Genomic DNA, 20,279 nt, shown 5'->3' with positions numbered 1-20,279 from the left:
GGCGTGAAAAGCGGCAATTCTGCGAGCGGGGGGTGCCAGGGCGGCGTGTCGTGAGTCACCCGGCCCTCCCGCAATTCACCCACCCGGCGTGGGGAGCGGAGAATCGCGCCCTAAATGCCCTAAGGGATGGGCAATAAATGCTGGCCCAGCCAGTGACACCCACCCCCATGAACGAATAAAAAAAAAGCAGATATTAATGCAGAGGATAAGTTAAAGGGTCAGTTACACCAATATGTCACCAAATTAGAGTAAGATATACCACCTTTACCCAAATAGAGTTAAGTGAACGTCATCATCAGTTTTGTGGGTATTGTCACATTTTGGCCAGAAGGGATTGGGAGTTGGTACTTGTCTACCATGTGTCTGGGATTCATGCTGCTGTTCCATCTAGCCCTGGCTTAGATGTTGTCTTCTTTGTCTCCTGATTATTCTTGGATGAGTTATGAGAATGTTTATGATACTGTCCCAGGCAGTGATCTCAGCAGTAGGAATTAGCGTGCTTTTCTATCTTGATGCACCTTTTGTCTAAAGATGCTTATTTTAAAACTTTGGCTTTGCTCAAAAATTAATGAGGGGCTCATTAAGGATATCTTCCCCTCAAAGCAGGGAGTACGTAAGATTATATTATTAATAAGATTATTAACATTTAACCTTATTAACTTTATTAACTCTTTAAAGTAGTCTCACAACTGAATATGTTGCCATATATGTCCTGCCAAGAAGGGAGGGGGAGGAGGAGGGTCCCCAAATCTACAATTGGCAAAACCCAACAACCATCAAATCAAACACATGAATATGGCTTCAATTGATAATATTGGGATGGGTCTGTGGAGGGAAACTGGGTATCGGGAGGATAATCATTCAAAAATGGTAAATATTTTGGGAAAGGCAAGAACCCTGCCCATTGTTATTATCTCATTCCTTGGGTAATTGTCCCAAAGTAATTGCTGTTCAGAAGCAACACCTGCTCTGAGGATCCATAACCTGGCCACCCTTTGTGTGCTGCAGCATAGATTCCTTGATATGTAGCAGGTAACTTTTGATGAATGAGGAATGTTGTACCCAAAAATGAGTAATTCATGAGTAAACAGTGGAAATCTGAGGGGTATTAGTCTTTGGCTTTCACTGCAGAATGAATATCTGCTTGCCAGGAACCCAGAGGTGGGGCAGGGAAAGATCAGATACCTTCAGTTCCCATGGCTGGAGAGTGTGGGGATGGTACATTATCAACTAGTTCTACCAAGTCCAAAGTCCATCTCAGGTTCTGACTAGGGTGGGGAAAGGGTGGGTGTTTCGCCTATGATCGCTTCCGTAACCATCCTGCAAAGGAAGCTGTCATGGGGATGTCCCAGTTCAGCCCAGAATTACTGTCAGTTTTGCATTATTGAAGCCTCCAGGATTTGCTAGATGTTAGCTAGCCTGAGTTACAGGAGAGCGGGATGTCTCCTTGGAGCTGTGGAGTAATAATTAATTGTCCAGTGGGGTGGTGTGAGGAGGTGACTGGAGAGAATGGAAAGAGTGCTGCTGCATTGTGTGTTGCTCTAATGAGTGGTGTGCAGGAGAATGCTGGGAAAGTCAAGAATGGTACTAGCAAGTGAAATGGGACTCTATTCCTCTGCTAGTTCTGAATCCTCTTGGTGCAATTTAGAGGGACCATACTCCTGCTGCTGGCTTCTTTGGCAATTTCATTGCCCTCTTTTCTGTGCAACCGCTTAGTTTGACAACCTGTATTTTTTCCTCCCATTCTTGGGAACGATCACCTCACTGCAATCACTCAGATCCCTTAGAAGCATCTCCAGTTAAGAATCTGAGGCATAGGAGGCAGTATTCCCAAGACTCTGCATTCCTGTGGCTGCTACAGTCATAGGGATTTATGTCCTGCCAGTCTCCCCTTGATTAAAATCATACCCTTGACCGATCGGCACAGTAGCACAGTGGTTAGCACTGTTGCTGGACACCGCCAGGGGCCCAGGTTCAATTCCCGGCTGGGTCACTGTTTGTGTGGAATCTGCACATTCTCCCTGTGTCTGCGTGGGTTTCCTCCGGGTGCTCCAGTTTCCTACCACAAGTCCCGAAAGGCGTGCTTGTTAGGTGAATTGGACATTCTGAATTCTCCCTCAGTGTACCCGAACAGGCGCTAAAATGTGGCGACTAGGGGATTTTCACAGTAACTTCATTACAGTTAAGTCTACTTGTAACAATAATAAAGATTTTTATTATTATTACTACATCATCACGCCCACCCCCACTAATTGGTTCGGTATCCTGGAAGTGGGATGCTTGTGCCATTACCGATAATGGGTTCGTGACCCACTACGAGTCCCACCGTTTCAGCAGCTTGAGAATTCTACCTGGTGTATCAGTTATTGCAATATATTCAAGACGCTTCGAATGCAGTTAATGTTTACAGAAGCTGTATGGAACTGGCTCTGGAAAAAATTGCGTTTGATCATTGTATTGGGATTAGCTGAACAGAAGCTTTTAAACTTCACTTAAGACAGTGGGATAACATATTGAAATATAACCCCATCATGAAGACAAAAATGATAACAAAGAACTTTCATTAACTCTTGTGATGATGGCAGTATAGTTATTTCTTGAAAAGAACACGAGTTTTATACCTGTCACCTTTAACCTGAAGTTTTTCGAGAGTTCTCTAAAGATAACTTAAAATAATTTTTAAAATTTCATTTTGTATATTTTCAAATGTTCATTGAGGTTTGTCACAGCATTGGCTGATTTTATGTGTCTGAAAGATCCAGTTTTGTTCCTGAAATGACACTTCTGTGAGGATTGTAATATTGTTTTCTTCACCCCTCCAGGCTGTCCTTTTTCTCTGGCCATTCATCCTTCTCCATGTACTGCATGATGTTCCTCGCAGTAAGTATTTTTAAATTTTTATTGGCGTGGACACATTCAAAGCACATTGTCCAGCTGTTTGCCTCATTAACACTGCCCTTCAAATCTGCAAGAGTTGAAACTTGTAGATGGCTTCATGCAGCTGAATAGATGTGTGGGGGAGAGTTTTGTTTATAACCGTGTTAAAACTGAGAAGTGGAAGAAGGGAGGAGACAGGAACCACTAATTGTGATGGGAATCTGCCATGTTAAATAGTAACTGTCTGATGAATTGAGCTGGTGGTCTATTCAATTGGACATATTTTCATAATTTTCTGACAGTTTTAAAGTTAACTAAGCTTTAAATAGATCTGTGCAGGAAGAGATGGCTGACCTTCAGCAACAGTGGAACTTTAAATGTTTTAATTCGCCCCAAGGTGGGTTGTCTCCAGATTGGGACTATTTTCTTCCCGGTATTTCTCAAGCGCAATTTTGGAGCTTTGGTGTGACATGCAACATTTACAGATATTCCAATCCTTTCTTTTTCTGCTCAATGTCAATGAAAGGTTTAGTGGTATTTGTAATAATATTGCACCATTACATCAAAACACAAATTGCAAGGGGCTCATTTAGCACAGGGCTAAATAGCTGACTTTTAAAGCAGACCAAGGCAGGTCAGTGGCGCGGGTTCAATTACCGTACCAGCTTCCCCGAACAGTCGCCGGAATGTGGCGACTAGGGGCTTTTCACAGTAACTTCATTTGAAGCCTACTTGTGACAATAAGCGATTTTCATTTTTCATTTTCAATTGCTGACAACAATTTAACAGTGCAGTTATTGAAACAAAAAGAAAGTTAGTAATGCACTGTTCTTTGCAGCAAAATTGTTATCCCTTCATATGCTACTGCATAGCTTCGCGCAGTAGATTTTAGGGGCCACAAGCTTCGAAGCAGCAATGGCTGCTGTGGAGTTCGGACTGATTTCTGAAAGCTTGCTCGGTCCCTTTAGTCCTTGTGGTTTCTTTCTATTGTTGAATATGGCCTATTGACTGCTCTCTGCAGCTTGTGAAAAGGTAGCTTAGTTTTTTTGTAGCAACCCTGCCTTTTGATCAACTCTCCCAACTCATTAGACAATGCCAAAGCAATGCAAACTCATATCCTGAGTATTAAGATAGATCCAAACTTGCTGGTAGATCCGGGGAGAGGCATCCTGCGGGCATCCCAGCAGCCTTTACACCTAATGGGATATACCCAAGTCCCACAAGGCGTCAACCAGAATCCCGCCCAAAACGGGAGTGACCAAATGGCGCGTGCCTACCTTGGTTTCAACCTACTTAGGCAGGCGTACCCGGGTTCTCAAGGCCTCCCGGGATCTACCAGCCCCTCCAGCGAGGCTGTAGCCAGGCGGACCTTTGTGAGGCGCTGAGGGACATGTCCCAGTTTCAGATGGGAATGGCCGAGGCGCTGCGGAGTTTGTCCCAGTCGCAGGTGGGCGTTGCCGAGTCACTGCAGAGTACGGCCCAGTCACCTGAGGAGCATCGCCTATGGCATTAACACCATGGTGCAGACATTGCGGAGCCACCAGTGCTGGGAGAGCCAGGTGATGCACGGGCTGCCAGAGCGCGAACCAGCTGCCCCTCCGTCCCAAGGTGAGCCCCAAGATCCTATCAGAACAGGAAAATGGTTGGGAAGCATTCTGAACATAATGCAACTGCTTTGGACCAATAGTTTGTAATGATTTAAAATCATTTTGTGTTAAAGATAAGATTGGGTTATACAAGGTGCTTCTTAATTTATTTTATGATTATTATAATAATCTTTAATAGTGTCACAAGTAGGCTTACATTAAGTTGTCATGGGTTGAGTTTTTAGCAAGATGAAAATGCACCCCACCTCCCTCCAGAGTACAGAATACCACTCAGAATACAAGTAAAGACCATAAAAATCAAGATATAGGGGTTAGCCAATACCAAGTTTAGGTTTTTAAATTTTGTAGATGGGCCGATGAGAGCCAGACAGGGAAAGAATTTTACAGTTTTCAGGTCCCTAGAAAATATAACTTAAAACAGGAGACTTCAATGAGTCTCTGATGCAGCACACTGGAGTCCTAGGAGGAATACCAGGAGAGCGGCCACCCACCTTGAAGGCTGATAACTTCAAAGGAATAAAATGGGGAACACTGTCCAAACTAGTATTGATCAAAAAGACAGTTGAGAATACTTGTGTGTGAGAGAACAAAGAACAAAGAAAATTACAGCACAGGAACAGGCCCTTCGGCCCTCCCAGCCTGCGCCGATCCAGATCCTTTATCTAAACCTGTCTCCTTTTTTCCAAGGTCTACTTCTCTCTGTTCCCCGCCCGTTCATATATCTGTCTAGATGCCTCTTAAATGATGCTATCGTGCCCGCCTCTACCACCTCCGCTGGTAAAGCGTTCCAGGCACCCAACACCCTCTGCGTAAAAAACTTTCCACGCACATCTCCCTTAAACAAACTTTCTCCCTCTCACCTTGAAATCGTGACCCCTTGTAACTGACACCCCCACTCTTGGGAAAAGCTTGTTGCTATCCACCCTGTTCATACCTCTCATAATTTTGTAGACCTCAATCAGGTCCCCCCTCAACCTCCGTCTTTCCAACGAAAACAATCCTAATCTACTCAACCTTTCTTCATTGCTAGCACCCTCCATACCAGGCAACATCCTGGTGAACCTCCTCTGCACCCTCTCCAAAGCATCCACATCCTTCTGGTAATGTGGCGACCAGAACTGCACGCAGTATTCCAAATGTGGCTGAACCAAAGTCCTATACAACTGTAACATGACCTGCCAACTCTTGTACTCAATACCCCGTCCGATGAAGGCAAGCATGCTGTATGCCATCTTGACCACTCTATCAACCTGCATTGCCACCTTCAGGGTACAATGGACCTGAACTCCCAGATCTCTCTGTACATCAATTTTCCCAAGAGAGAAAAAGATTGTGGCTTAGAGATAAGAGGTGAGAGAGGATCTTGTCTGTCAGACAAGTGTTTTTCTCCTGTCACGTTGAGGGGTATGAGAGGTGATAGAACTTTCCAAATATGGGAACAATGTTGGCTTTAAGACTTTAAAGAAAGTTAAGAATTTTTGAGAGGAGGAGGAAATCGCAGCACAAAGACAAAAAGGAACTTCTTGGGGCCACGTTTAGCATTGTGAGCAATTTATGGGTTCCTATAGATCGTGTGAGATGTGAAATAACAATGTCAATGTTACTGCTCTTCATGCTGCTTGTTTTCATAACTGTCACTATGGTGTCCGACTGCCTTTGAGTTTTAACAAGTTTCAAACATCTCCCGAGCATTGTCAGTAAGATATTTTGCATTAGGGCTGCCAATTTCACACATCTTCCAATTCACTGAGGTGGCACAGCCTCAGCATCCTGTTTAGTCCTACACTGAGTATCAAAGTCCACATTTGGTATTTTACCAGGATTCCAGATATCCACATGCATAGCACTGCCTGCACCCAACACATTTACTGTGATCCTTGCTGCCACCATCTCAGTGCCCGATTTCTCTAAAGACTTACTCACTATCCTTCCCATCACTAGTCTATAAAAATTATGGGGGTGAGCCAACGGCCACGCTGCGCCCGCAAAGTAGCTCGCTGCGGGGCAGCGGGGCCAATAGAAGACGGGAGACCCGGCACCCGCTATCTACACGGCTAGCAACGCCTCGCAAGATCTAACGCGATTTTATGAGATGTTGCGATGTAAATCTCATTGTGAGTGGGATCTGTTTTTGGCAAATCTGCATATTAAAGTGAGAAAGCTAGTCTCACTTTAATGTGCGCATTCCTGAGTTACCCGAGGAGTGGATCTGTCCCCTTCCCCTCAGAGACCTTGAGCGAGTGCTGTTCAGCACTGGTCTTCACCAGATGGAATGGCACTGGTGGGAGTCTCCCAGGGGTTTGCATGCTCCCAGGTGAATGCCCTTTGGGCATAACGGGATTTGTGCGGGATTAACTGGGCCCTTACCTCAGTCATAATTCAGCTGATTATACTATCTGTATTAATTCCCCTTGAATAATTATCTATGCTTGGATAACCTCCAATGTCGGATGAGACTTGAACCGAGACCCCACCTGCTATTTGGGTGGATGTAAAAGATCCCATAGCACTATTTTGAAAAAGAGCAACGGTGTTATCCCCAAACATCTGGCTAATATTTATCTCGCAATCAGCATCACAAAACCAAATTATCTGATTATTATCACATTACTGTTTGAGGAGTTTGCTGCGCACATTTTGGCTGCTGTGTTTCTTACAGTGACTAAAATTATTATTAAAGTGTTTTGAGACACCCGGTGAAAAGCGCTATGCAAACACAATTGTTTCTTACTGACTCCTCGTTTTCCTGTGCATTCAACTTCTTGTTTTACAAATATCATCATGGTCTTGTTGCATCTTATCTCTGCAGTTATATCTATGCTCATGGACCAGCTACCATCTCCATTACATCAATTCTTGTTCAATGAGTGTTCCCCACTCCATTAGTTTTAGACTTCATTCCACATCCTTTATACTCAGGAACTCTCGCCTGAAGCCCTCGACCATTTCCTTTCCACTTTCAAAAGCTGTCTCAAATTAAGTTTTTAAAAAAAATTTAAAGTACCCAATTCTTCCCCCCCCCCAATTAACGGGCAATTTAGCGTGTTCAATCAACCCACCCTGCACATCTCTGCGTTATGGGGACATGGGGAGAATGTACAAACTCCACACGGACAGTGACCTGGGGCCAGGATTGAATCTGGGTCCTCGGCGATGTGAGGCAACAGTGTTAACCACCGTCACTGTGCCAGCCTCAAATTAAGTTTTTTGACTGTATCTTCAATTATCTTCCCTCACCTCTGTTCCGTGCCCTGCCGGCCCATTTTGCAACATTCATTACATGAAGGGGAGTGGAAAAGTTTGAGTAGTTGTCTGACAAAGTGAAGGAATCATAATCAGCCATTTTGTTTTAAAAATATTGGATAACTTGAGCACTGAGTGTATGTGATCTGAAGGAACTTAATGAGTACAGAGTGCAGCAATCAGCAAGGAATGGGAGATAGCAGATAACAATTGGCCAAGATCCCTGGAAAGCCCACACCAGGAAAGGACAGTGGAAATCAGAATGAAATAAACAACAATGCTATTCTAATATATAGTAACTTTGGTATTTAATAATATTAGAGGAGATTATCTAATGCTGGAAGCTGAGAAGACTGTCATACTGGAATGGACAAAGGCCATTGAAGGGTACAAAAATAGGCTAATTATGCTGCAGTGTCAGAAGATAACAGAGTACTAGACCCTTCAGCCTTTTGAACTTGCTCCACCATTTAGTATGATCATAGTTGATCTGAGCTCCAGTTTCCCGTCCCTTAATTTCCCCAAGAGATCCATCTATCTCAGCTTTGAATATACTTGATGAAAGAATATCCACAACCCTCTAAGGTAGAGGATTGCTAAGTTTCACAACTCTCTGAGAGAAGAAATATCTCTTTATTTTAGTCCAAAATGATCGACCCCGTATCCCCATGTTCTAGAATGATATCCAGCCAGGAGAAATAAATATTCAGTGTCTATCCTGGCTTCCCTTCCTCCACACCTTTTAAAAAAAACTACTTTGCCTTACTGGTCAGCTATATAAAAGCAAATTCCAAAATGACATACTGGTTTTCACCACTCATGTTTCTAAAGTTGTATGTTCTCTAATTGTGAAAATGATGGTAAAGGTGCAATGTTTGGTCTTTCTGATCTTGTATTTGCTTTCTCTTAAGTGCATTTTTTTGGATGGCTTTAATTTCCTGGAATACTTTAAAAAACATCAACTTTTCAACGTTTCAAATTCTAGCAATATTTTGCTTATTTTAACTTTTCAACTCTCAATGGAACGAACCTAGTTGATAAAGCAAAGGAGCAGGGAAGTGATATTCTCCAACTTGAACTGAAGAAACAGTGCCCGCATTGGAAAGACACTGCGAGCGCGCTCCTATCAAAAGAGGATGTCATTTGAGGGAATTAACTAGGTAGAACCTGGGTTTTGTGAACACTCCAGAGTTAAACTGTAAAGGAAGTGCTACAAATAACACACAGTTGAAAACCATAGTGGTTTACTGCACAGAAAGAAATTATCTGTGTGTCTGATCCAGCTCTTTGCTAAACCAATCCAAAATTCAATCCCATTGACCTATAACACTCTGCTTCAATTGTTTCTCTTAAAAGATGCAGTGGGTATCTTTATCAAGCACTCACTTCAGTAAAGCATTCCATACTTCAACCCAATGTTGATAAAAATATTGGCTGGAATTTTACATTGCTCAGGCGGGTGCTTGACCCGGAAGTGCATACAATCGCGTGAAAAAGACGTTGGGCACGCGTCCTGCTGTCATCGCGCTCTATTTCAATCGGCAGTGTGTATTAAGAGTTGAAACACACACAATGACGATCAAGCAGGCAATTTAACCCAATAAGAGGCCAATTGAATGTAATTTTACGTGGTCCCTCTACTTTTACATTTGGTGATTAGTGATTTCCTTTTTGCTTTCAACCTCGATCCAGGACAGGATGAACTGTCCACGCTGAAGTAAAATTTAAAAAGATGTCTGGGGGTGAGGTTTGTGTTTAAATGTTCTGCCGGGACACTCTTTGCCTTGTTTTCGATCACAAGTTTATTTTTTTACAAGTCTGCAGCTGGCCGAGGCAGCTCTAAAGCAGCAGTCTCCCCGAGGGAACACATTTGAAGTGCCAGCCTGCACCCTGGCTTTTCTTGGCTCCTGTCCTGTTCCCGCCCGCCCCAGGAATGCTGCTCCTTTCCAAATGCGTTTTGCATTGGCTGTCTGGTAATTAGCCAGCCTGTGTGAAATTGCCCTCTGGGGCCCACCGCGGCCAGAAGCCTGCTTTGGGCCTGATTCCAGGAGTGCCTACTATGCGCACCCAACATTCAAACAACTCAGGCCATTATTCTTTTATCATTTTAATTTTAGGATGACAATCCAAATCAGAACTTCCTCCTTGATCTATGGTTGCATTGCACTGCACTCCCTTTGTTGCTTTAATGAAACAGTGAGAGCTGAGGGAGATTTTGTACTTTAAAGTGCAGGATTTATCCTCTCTCACCCAAAGTAGCTTACCTTTAATGCTTTATCAAGTGACCTAGTTCATGTAGACTAAGAGTTAAATGTCTTTTTGAATGGTAGCTGTGCGCTGACATGGAATGGCCTCAAATTTGTGAAGTGTTTTTCAAGATACCAATTTTGTTTTGATTTATCTGTAGAAGAGGTTTTAGTTTTGCTGTATCTGACCTGTGAAAGAGTCATATACTTTTCTTGATGGAGGATTCGCAGCAGAAAGGAACATTTCAATTCAACATGTCAGTTTCACAGAAAAGGTTTCCAATGTTTCGGTTCTTGGTCCCATTTGTTAGTGCTTTTGATGTCATAAATTTTTAAAGGGGTTTTTCCTACACATGACAATTCAAGAAGTTACTACAGCATTGCAAAATGTGCCTTTTGAGATGGACAGCAAGCTTGAAAGAATGCCTTTAGCAGAGGAATGGCTGTATCAATATAAATATGGGTTTCTAGTTTATCTTGAGAATGCTCCACATTAATATTTTTTGTGACTGTTCAACATTGTTTAATTTTAATTATAGTTCACAACACCCTGGGCTAGTGCCGCGGTCAATTCCAACTCCACTTGACCCAGGGTTGCAAATCAGGTGAAATTAAAGTTACTTAAATATCCAATATTTTTGGTTTGTTCCTGATTAAGTGCAGTCAACAGGTTTATAAATTTTAACACAATTAACCTTTTATTATTTAACAGTAATTAGTATTAAATAAGCAACCATTTTAACTATCTAATTCCCAACCTCAGCTTTCTAACTCGGCCCACTGTGTGCGCGCACACCCACACACATAATCAGACAACATTGAGGGAAAGTTTGGTGGCGAGTGAAGAAAATAATGATTAAAAAATAAAATATAAGGATCTTTGACTTCAGATGGATATCTTCCAGTTAGTTCCTTTCTCCAGTTAGATGTTATCTTTTCCTTCAGCTTGTAATGGTCTTCACTGTAGACTCAGAGACAGCAGGCAGCAAGCAGCCAATAGAAAGAGATGATGTGGAGATCCCGGCATTGGACTGGGGTGGACACTGTGAGAAGTCTTACAACACCAGGTTAAAGTCCAACAGGTTTGTTTGTAATCACTAGCTTTCAGAGCACTGCTCCTTCATCAGGTGACTCACCGAAAGCTAGTGATTCCAAACAAACCTGTTGGACTTTAACCTGGTGTTGAGAGAGAGAGACTTAGAGGGTCTCATGTCTTTTGCTGGGTTTTCTCTTAAAATCCCCACCTGGCACGAACCTGGCTCTGTTGCCAGACAGAACACTGGGCGCGATTCTCCGCTCCCACGCCAAACGCGACACGCCGCTTGGAGAATCGCGGGCCGCCGTTTGTCACGGCGACCCACGATTCTCCGACCCGGATGGGCCGAGCGGCCGGCCGTTCCCGACCGGTTCACGCCTGCGGCAACCACACCTGGTCGCTGCCGGCGTGAACATGGCGCCAGCAGCTGTTTTGTGGCTTGTGGGGGGCGGAGAGGGAAATGAGCACCACGACCGTGCTCGGGAGGGGACTGGTGCCCACCGATCGTCGGGCCGGCGTCTCAATGGGACGCACTCTTTCCCCTCCGCCGCCCCGCAAGAGCAAGCCGCCACATCTTGCGGGGCAGCGGAGGGGAAGACGGCAACCGTGCACGGCTGACGACATTAGGCGCGTCGGCCGCGTCATTCTCGGCACGCCGGGCCTTGACGCCAGCGACAAGGCCCGGCGGCCGAGATTCACGGCATGGCCCTCCTAGCCCCCCGGCGGGGGAGAATAGGGGGCCAGGAGCGGCCTCCGACGCCGTTGTGAACCTCTCCGGGTTGTGAACCGTCCGGGGCGCAGAGGCTGCCGTGAAACGCGGCCAGTTTCACGGCAGCCTTTACGATTCGCCGCATTTGTGGAGAATCGCGCCCAATTGTGTTCCAGTTGTCAAGCTATTTGAAGCTTCGAATTCTGTACTTCCCCCGCTTGACTTAAAGATCTATCTCAGTTAACGATCACGGGACAAAAAGATAAAATAAAAGAAATGGCCACAATGGGAAATTAAAAGAAAGAATCGGGTGTAGTTATTGAAAGGTGTATATGAGAATAAGGACAGTGCAGAACCTGCATTGGTCCTTGCAGTCAGTGGCCAGGATTCTCCCCTACCTGGCGGGGCGGGTGGTCCTGGCGTAGCGGAGTGGCATCAACCACTCCTGCGTCGGGCCTCCCCAAAGGTGCGGAATTCTCCGCACCTTTAGGGGCTAGGCCCGCGCCGGAGTGGTTTCCGACTGGCGCCAAAACTGGCGGCAACGGCCTTTGATGCCTGCCGCCCGGCGTCGGGGCTGGCCGAAAGACCTTCGCCGGTCCACGCATGCCCCGGTGCGTCAGCGGCCGCTGACATCACCACCGGCGCATGCGTGGTAGGGGGGGTCTCTTCCGCCTCTGCCATGGTGGAGGCCATGGCGGCGGCGGAAGAAAAAGAGTGCCACCACGGCACTGGCCCGCCCGCCGATTGGTGGCCACCATGGGGGCACCCCCCGGGGTCCAATCGCCCCCCCCCCCGGACCCCAGGGGCTCGCCAATCCCGCAGGCACCAGAGGTGCTCCAATTCCCGTCGGCGGGAGAGGCCTGACAGCGGCGGGACTTCAGCCCATCGCGGGCAGGAGAATCGTCAGGGGGGCACGCCAAACGGTAGAGCGTGATTCCTGCTCCCGCCGATTCCCGGGTGGCGGAGAATTCCGGCCATGGCGGTGGCGGGATTTACGCCGGCCCCGGGCGATTCCCCGACCCTGCGGGGGGTCGGAGAATTCCGCCCAGTATTCCAGACATCCACGTTTCAGTTCAGGTACATTGCTGCAAAACATTTTTACCCATTAGCGTTGATTGCATTAGGTGACAGCAAAATAACAAGCGTGATTTACTACATAACAACAGCGTCACTCATTAATTATATTTAACAATGGATTACCATTTGTTTAGCGACCTGGAAACAAGGGCTGTGTGCATTAGAACTTAATTCATAGCTAGTGGAGTTAAGAATTTCCTGACATACCAATTGATAACCACATTGTCAAGTATGTGTTCGTAATGGTAAGAGTATAGGTACTGGTTCTAAAACTGGCAAATTAGTATACTATGGTCAAATTTATTTTAATAATCAAATAACTTGACCATTTACATTATCTGGCTGCATCACAGCCTGGTATGGCAACTGCTCGGCTCAAGACCGCAAGAAACTTCAGAGAGTCGTGAACACAGCCCAGTCCATCACATGAACCTGCCTCCCATACATTGACTATCTACATCTCCCACTGCCTGGGGAAAGCGGGCAGCATAATCAAAGACCCCTTCCACCCGGCTTACTCACTCTTCCAACTTTGTCCATCGAGCAGGAGATACAAAAGTCTGAGAACACGCACGAATAGACTCAAAAACAGCTTATTTCCTGCTGTTACAAACTCCTAAACGACCCTCTTATGGACTGACCTGATTAATTCCACCCCTGTATGCTTCACCCGATGACGGTGTTAGCTAGATACATTATGTACCTTGTGTTGCCCTATTATGTATTTTCTTTTCTTTTCTTTTCATGTACTTAATGATCTGTTGAGCTGCTCTCAGGAAAATGCTTTTCACTGTCCCTCGGTACATGTGACAATAAACAAAAAAAAGTCCAAACATTTTTTTTTTCCAATTTTCTCCTGTGTTCCTGGCAATGCCTCGTGCTAGGGCTTAGTTCCAGAGTTATCAGCGGCTCTTCTGTAGTTTTCCCAAGTGCAATTCTTCATATATAAACCATGACAGTGCTGGTTAGCAAGGTTTGAACCATGCGTGGAGATAATGCAACATTTGGGGAAGCCCAATCTTGTCCCTATTCAATTCCCGGTTTGGGTCACTGTCTGTGCGGAGTCTGCACGTTCTCTGTGTGTGTCTACGCGGGTTTCCTCCAGGTGCTCCGATTTCCTCCCACAAGTTCTGAAAGATGTGGGCGAGATTCTCCGCTCCCACGCCGGGTGGGAGAATCGCGGGAGGGCCGCTCTGGCACCCCCCGCTATTCTCCCACCCCCCCCATTTTGCGGCAACCCGCGATTCTCCGTCCCGGATGGGCCGAGCGGCCTGCCGTTCCCGACCGGTTCACGCCGGTGGCAACCACACCTGGTCGCACTCTTTTCCCCTCCGCCGCCCCGCAAGATCAAGCCACCACGTCTTGCGGGGCAGCGGAGGGGAAGACGGCAACCGCGCATGCGCGGGTTTGAGCCATCAGCCGGCGTGACGTTAGCCGCGCATGCGCGGGTTGGAGCCGGCCAACCTGCGCATGCGCGGCTGACGTCATTAGGCGCGCCTGCCGCGACAAGGCCCCGCGGCCGAAATTTACAACACGGCCCTCCTAGCCCCCCAGTGGGGGGAGAATAGGGGGCAAGGAGCGGCCTCCGATGCTGTCGTGAACCTCTCCGGGCTTCACGACGGTGTCGGGCCTTGCGGAGAATTCCGCCCGTGCCGTTAGGTAATTTGGGCATTCTGAATTCTCCCTCTGTGCCCGAACAGGCGCCGGAATGTGGCGACGAGGGGCTTTTCCCAGCAACTTCATTGCAGTGTTAATGTAAGCCTACTTGTGATAATAAAGATTATTATTATCAATAGAATTGCTGATAAAAGTGTTTCTGTGACACACAATCAGCAGGAGTAGTTGAGCAAGTGTCATGCAGTCACATACAAAGACTAAGCAAGGATGCGATTTCGGCTCCATTGATATTAAATTCCCCCTGTTGTGAGCAGATCCTCAGCAGGAATGTAAAGGCACAGCACATTTTCTAATGAATGCTTTATTATATACTCAGACACAAATTCAGTTTACAATAGCAAATGCCATTTGACTAAACTTTGACTTTTTAAGTGTTTGGAAGGCACACATGTGACTAATCAACATTGTTGAATGCCGACCAGATGGAAATCAACTCCTTCAGACATTATAATTTCATTGTCAGCAAAAAACATGATTTTGAGAGCATGCAGAGAGATGAATATAATCAGATTTGCTCAAGCCGTAGTCATGCTGTTAAATCTCAGTGTAAGTATAAGCTAATTGCTAGAACCAGCTCTTGGAACCAGATGTTCAGCAGGCATTGGTGTAGCTTGTGGAGGCGGAGCTGAGAATGAGCACAAACAGAAAAGCCTCAAACCTTTGAGCAGGAACAAAAAATCAAACATTTTTATCCCTTGCTCCAGTACAAATCAAGAGACACAAGCACATTACATTTAACTTTCAGGTTTGCAAATTAAATATGCTTTACTAAATTTCAGACAAACTCTGTCTCAGAGAGTCAGACCCTCTTTAGACCCTCTCACTGAATCTTAGGCCCGAGGTTACAATGCAAAGATTCCGGAACAGAAACCTAACTCCTGATTTTAATGCGGGAGGTTGGGGGGAGGAAACAATGGTCAATCAACCAATCCACTCTGAGGTAGTGGGGTGCATGGTTATTTAAATATCATGAGGCTGCATGCCTACATTAAACAGTCATTTTATTGTTGACCATAGGCACCAGAGTTTCCCAAGCCATGGCAGCTTAAAGGTAGCGAGAAGTGCTGAATGCATGAATTGTATTGCACTGCCTGTAGGCCAGAAAAAGCACAAGTGTTTCCTTCAGGACCCGAGATAAACCGCGCCCCCAGAACACCATCTCCTTCCTCCGCGTCCATAACCCCCTGTGCACCCCCAATAGATGCTGTGCTTCACCTCATTCCCCCTGCAATCTGAAATCATCCTCCACAACCTCGCTCACCTGTCTGCTATCTTAAGCTTCGGCCATGTCATGTGAAGCAAACTTCCCGCCTGAAGTGCCTCCAGCCTGTGTTGGCTTCCTGTGTTGGCTGAAACCCCACTTAAAGGAACCCTTGGATTAAATTTGGCAGGACATTCTGAAAACCCATTCTTCCGGGTTTTCCCTCTCCCTCAAACACCCCCCCCCCCCCCCCCCCCCCCCCCCCCGGGCCATGAAACTCATCTCCTAGCTCCTAGTCAGAACCAGATCAATATTCCTAAAAGGTGAAAGATTTCTCAGTATTTTTAACATTTGGGAATTATCACCAACCTGATGTGCCCCTAATTTTCTACTGTCCTCTTTTTCTACAATTGGACCCAAATGTGCAGGAAGCCTTTGTGAAAATTAGGCACCATTAGTTGTTTGGAAATTGGATTGCGTATACATACCTTGGTCAGCTTCTTAGGACCCTAACAGTCAAGTCAGCAACAACAAATATTGATATAGCCCCTTTAAACGTAACAAAACATCCAAAGGCACCTAACAGGAGCAGTATAAAACAAAACTGTGCAAAGTCATGAAATTACCTCAGATGACCCAAAGCTTGGTCAAATAGGTAGGTTTTAAGATTGTCTCAAAGGAAGAAAGCGAGTAGAGAGACAGAGAGGCAAAGGGAAGGCATTCTAGAGTTTGAGGCCTAGGAAACTGAAGATATGGACATCAATTGAGAGCAATTGTAAATGGTATTGCGCAAGAGGAGAGCAGATACTTAGAAAGTTGTGAGGCTTGAGGTAATTATAGAGCTAGGGAGAATCAAGGCCATAGAGATATTTGAAAACAAGGATGAGAATTTTAAAATCAAGGCATTGCTTGGCTGGGAGCAAGCACAGGGGTGATAGGGAAACGGGAAACTTGCAGCGGTTTACCTCAAGTTTACAGAGGGCAGAAAGTGGAAGACCAGCCAGGGTGTGTTGGGGTTGTCAAGTCTGGAGCATGGATGAGGGTTTCAGCAGCAGATGAGCTGAGACAGGTCAAAGTGAAATGATGATACAGAGATGGAAATAGGCAGTCTCAGAGGTGGCACGGATATGAGGACTGCAGCTCAGCTCCGGATCAGATGTGACACCCAAGATGTGAACAGACTGGTTGAATCTCAGACTGTTGCCAGGGAGAGGGATGGGGTCGGTAGTTAGGGAATGGACGTTGGAGTGGGGAACAAAAACAATGGCTTCAGTCTTTCCAGTATTTAATTGGAGGAAATTTCCATTCATTCGTTCTACGTATGGATGTGGATCAGCAGGCTGATAACTTAGCAATAATGTAGGAATCCAGAGAGGTGGTGTTTATTTTTATTTTTAGAGTACTCAATTATTATTTTTTCCAATTGAAGGGCAATTTAGCGTGGCTAATCCAACTAACCTGCACATCTTTGGGTTGTGGGCATGAAACCCACGCAGACATGGGGAGAATGTGCAAACTCCACACGGACAGTGACCCAGGGCCGGGATTCGAACCCGGATCTTCAGCGCCACAATCCCAGTGCTAACCACTGCGCCACATGCCGCCCCCAGAGAGATGGTGTTGGGATAGAGCGGGGAGCAGTCAGTGAACGTGCAAAAAACAAACGCTGTGCCTTTGGATGAAGTTGACAAGAGGCTGTATGTAGATGAGAAAAAGGAGGGGCCAAGGATCGATTCTCCGAGGACACCCGCAGTATTGGTGCAGGAGCAGAAAGAGGAACCATTGCTGCTCTGTCTACGATTAGATAGGTCAGAATGGAACCATGTGAGAGCAGCCCCACCTAGCCGGAGGACAATGGACACAAATGGTGTGTGTGGTCAACCGTGTCAAAGACTGCCGGCAGGTTGAGAAGGACATGGAGGGAAAGTTTATCTTTGTCCCAGTCACCTATAGTGCCTTTATGACTTTGATAAGAGCAGTTTAGTAGCAGGACAGAAAATTGATTGGAGGGATTGAAACGCAGATGTATGGGAAAATGGAAATGGTTTCGGGAGACGACAAGACATTCAGGGATTTTGGAGAGGGAAAGGACGGTAGAGATAGTAGTTGGCAAACCACAAAGAGGTCAAGGGATGGTTTTTGAAGAGAGGTTCTTAAGCAGTTCATGAAAGGGTCGATTGCAGATTGCTACCTGAATGGTAAGTTTATGTTTAATTGCCTTGTTGTGGAGCTGCAATGAGACTGGCCAGGATCCAACATGTGTGCACTGCACCATGAATCATGGCCTGATTAAGGCACAACCTAATTTCTAGGCCTTCTAGCGAGGCGTGTACTCTCCAAAGGAGGGAATCAGACTGGTAATTGAAACCAGAACACCTCAGCTTAGTTGGTAGAGTTTTAAAACATTTTCTTCACCCTTAATTACTGTCATCAGTCTTACTGTGAAAGTTCTATCTTGTTTAAATCACACCAAACACTTCGGAGCTATCCTCTATCCAGGAAAGATGAACAGCAGCAGAGGGTGATCTGTAAATAGCATCTCAGACAGTTTGTTAAAAGATATGTTTGTTGTATCACTTATAGCATTCTGGAAATGCAACGGATCAAATGAACTCGAGATAAATCCTGGTGATAATTATAGTTATCTTAGCTCATAGTGTCAAACCCAACCCTGCCCCACTCATAGCAACTGTTGCTTACAAATATCTATTCATGCTTTTTAGAACACAGATTAGTTGCCAAGATGAACTGAAGGAGAAGCAGTACGTTTTTGGTTAAGATTAAGATTTAATTGTGTGTTAATAAACCACATGAGGAGCAGTTTGAAAAAGTATGAACAAATCAGCAAATGATGTATCATTTGATGTAATCGTTAACCATTGCAGCCTGTTGTGATTGGAGACATGTTTATACCTACTATAATTATGCGTCCCCAGGCAACACCTACAAGTAAAGCAACTATTACATTTTTTTTTAGAGTACCCAATTATTAATTTTTTTCCAATTAAGGGGCAATTTAGTGCGGCCAATCCACCTAACCTGCACATCTTTGGGTTATGGGGGTGAAACCCACGCAGACACGGGGAGAATGTGCAATCACCACACAGACAGTGACCCAGGACCGGAATTCGAACCCAGGTCCTCAGCGCCGTAGGGGTAAATCAAGTATTGGACATTAGTTTAAGGTGAAATTAGCAGCAGTAATTACACAACTCCAACATTTGAGTTCACATCCAAATCTATTGAATACTCGCTTCCATAGCAGGAGAAATCCTATCCAGCCAATCGCCGCTCCATTAGCTTACTCTCAATCATCAGCAAAGTGGTGGAGGGTGTCATCGATACTGCCGTCAAGCCACACTTACAATAACCTGCTCACTCACTGACACTCAGTTTGGTTTCCGCCAGGGCCATTCGGCACCTGACCTCACACAACCATTGTCCAAACATGGATAAAAGAGCTGAACTTGAGCATTGAGGCGCGAGATACTACCCTTGACATTAAGGCAGCATTTAACCGAGTGTGGCATCAAGGAGCCCTAGCAAAACTGGAGTCATTGAGAATCAGGGGAAAGCACTCCACTGGTTGGAGTCATACCTGGCACAAAGAAAGATTGTTGTGGTTATTGGAAGTCTGCAGGGGTTACTCAGAGTAGTATCCTAGGCTCAACCATCTTCAGCTGCTTCATCAATTTTTTCGATGATGAAATGAATTGAAAATCGCTTATTGTCACAAGTAGGCTTCAATGAATTTACTGTGAAAAGCCCCTAGTCACCACATTCCGGCGCCTGTTCGGGGAGGCTGGTACGGGAATTGAACGTGCTGCTGGCCTGTCTTGGTCTGCTTTAAAAGCCAGCGATTTAGCCTAATGTGCTAAACCAGCCCCTCCAGTGTGCTACGCAGCAAGGCCTGGATGATATGCAGGCTTGAGCTGACAAGTTGGAAGTAATATTCATGTCACACAAGTGTCAAGCAATGGCCATCTCCATCAAGTGAGAATCTAACCACTTTTGAATGGACCTACCTCGTATTAAGTTGATCCTTTCTAAACATCCCAGTTATGACTGTCACATTACATTCTGTAGTCTCTCCTGCCTTCCCTATGTATGGTATGTCTGTATAACATGCAAGAAACAACACTTTTCACTATATACTAATACATGTGACAATAATAAATCAAATCAAATCAAATCAAACCATCTTCTCTTGACATTCAGTGGCATTGCAATCACCGAATGTCCCACAAAAGTACCCTGGGGGTTACCATAAACTGAACTGGATCAGCCATATAAATACTGTGGCTGCAAGAGCAGGCCTGAGGCTGGGAATTCTATGGTGAGTAACTCACCTCCTGACTTCCCAAGGCCTGTCCAGCATCTACAAGGCGCAAGTCAGGAGTATGATGGAACACTCTAATTTACATTAGTTTTGTCTTTCTGTCCTGGACATAGTCTTGTTATGCTCTTGACTTAGCATAAGCTGCTTCATTGATGTGCACTCTGACAAAGGAAGGTTCAGACGTGGAGATAGCTTCAACACGTTTATTGAACTATTAACAATTCCCCTACTTGGATTCGACTCTACTGTTAATCCTTCTATAGCTAT

General features: G+C 45.5%; 1 protein-coding gene across 5 annotated transcripts in view; it reads left to right on the top strand.

Annotated features, from left to right (window-relative positions):
• Nucleotides 1-20,279, top strand: part of plpp1a (phospholipid phosphatase 1a) — a 168,541-nt gene that overhangs the window by 126,482 nt on the left and 21,780 nt on the right. For all 5 annotated transcript variants that reach the window (XM_038790910.1, XM_038790911.1, XM_038790912.1 and 2 more), the window contains one exon: nt 2,823-2,880. In XM_038790910.1, the coding sequence (XP_038646838.1) occupies nt 2,823-2,880 (58 nt within the window). The remainder of the gene's footprint in view (nt 1-2,822; nt 2,881-20,279) is intronic.

This window comes from Scyliorhinus canicula, chromosome 3, assembly GCF_902713615.1.
Source record: "Scyliorhinus canicula chromosome 3, sScyCan1.1, whole genome shotgun sequence".
NCBI lineage: Eukaryota > Metazoa > Chordata > Chondrichthyes > Carcharhiniformes > Scyliorhinidae > Scyliorhinus > Scyliorhinus canicula.
The sequence above is the reverse complement of the archived record's forward strand: the minus strand, read 5'-3'. Positions and strand labels throughout refer to the sequence as shown.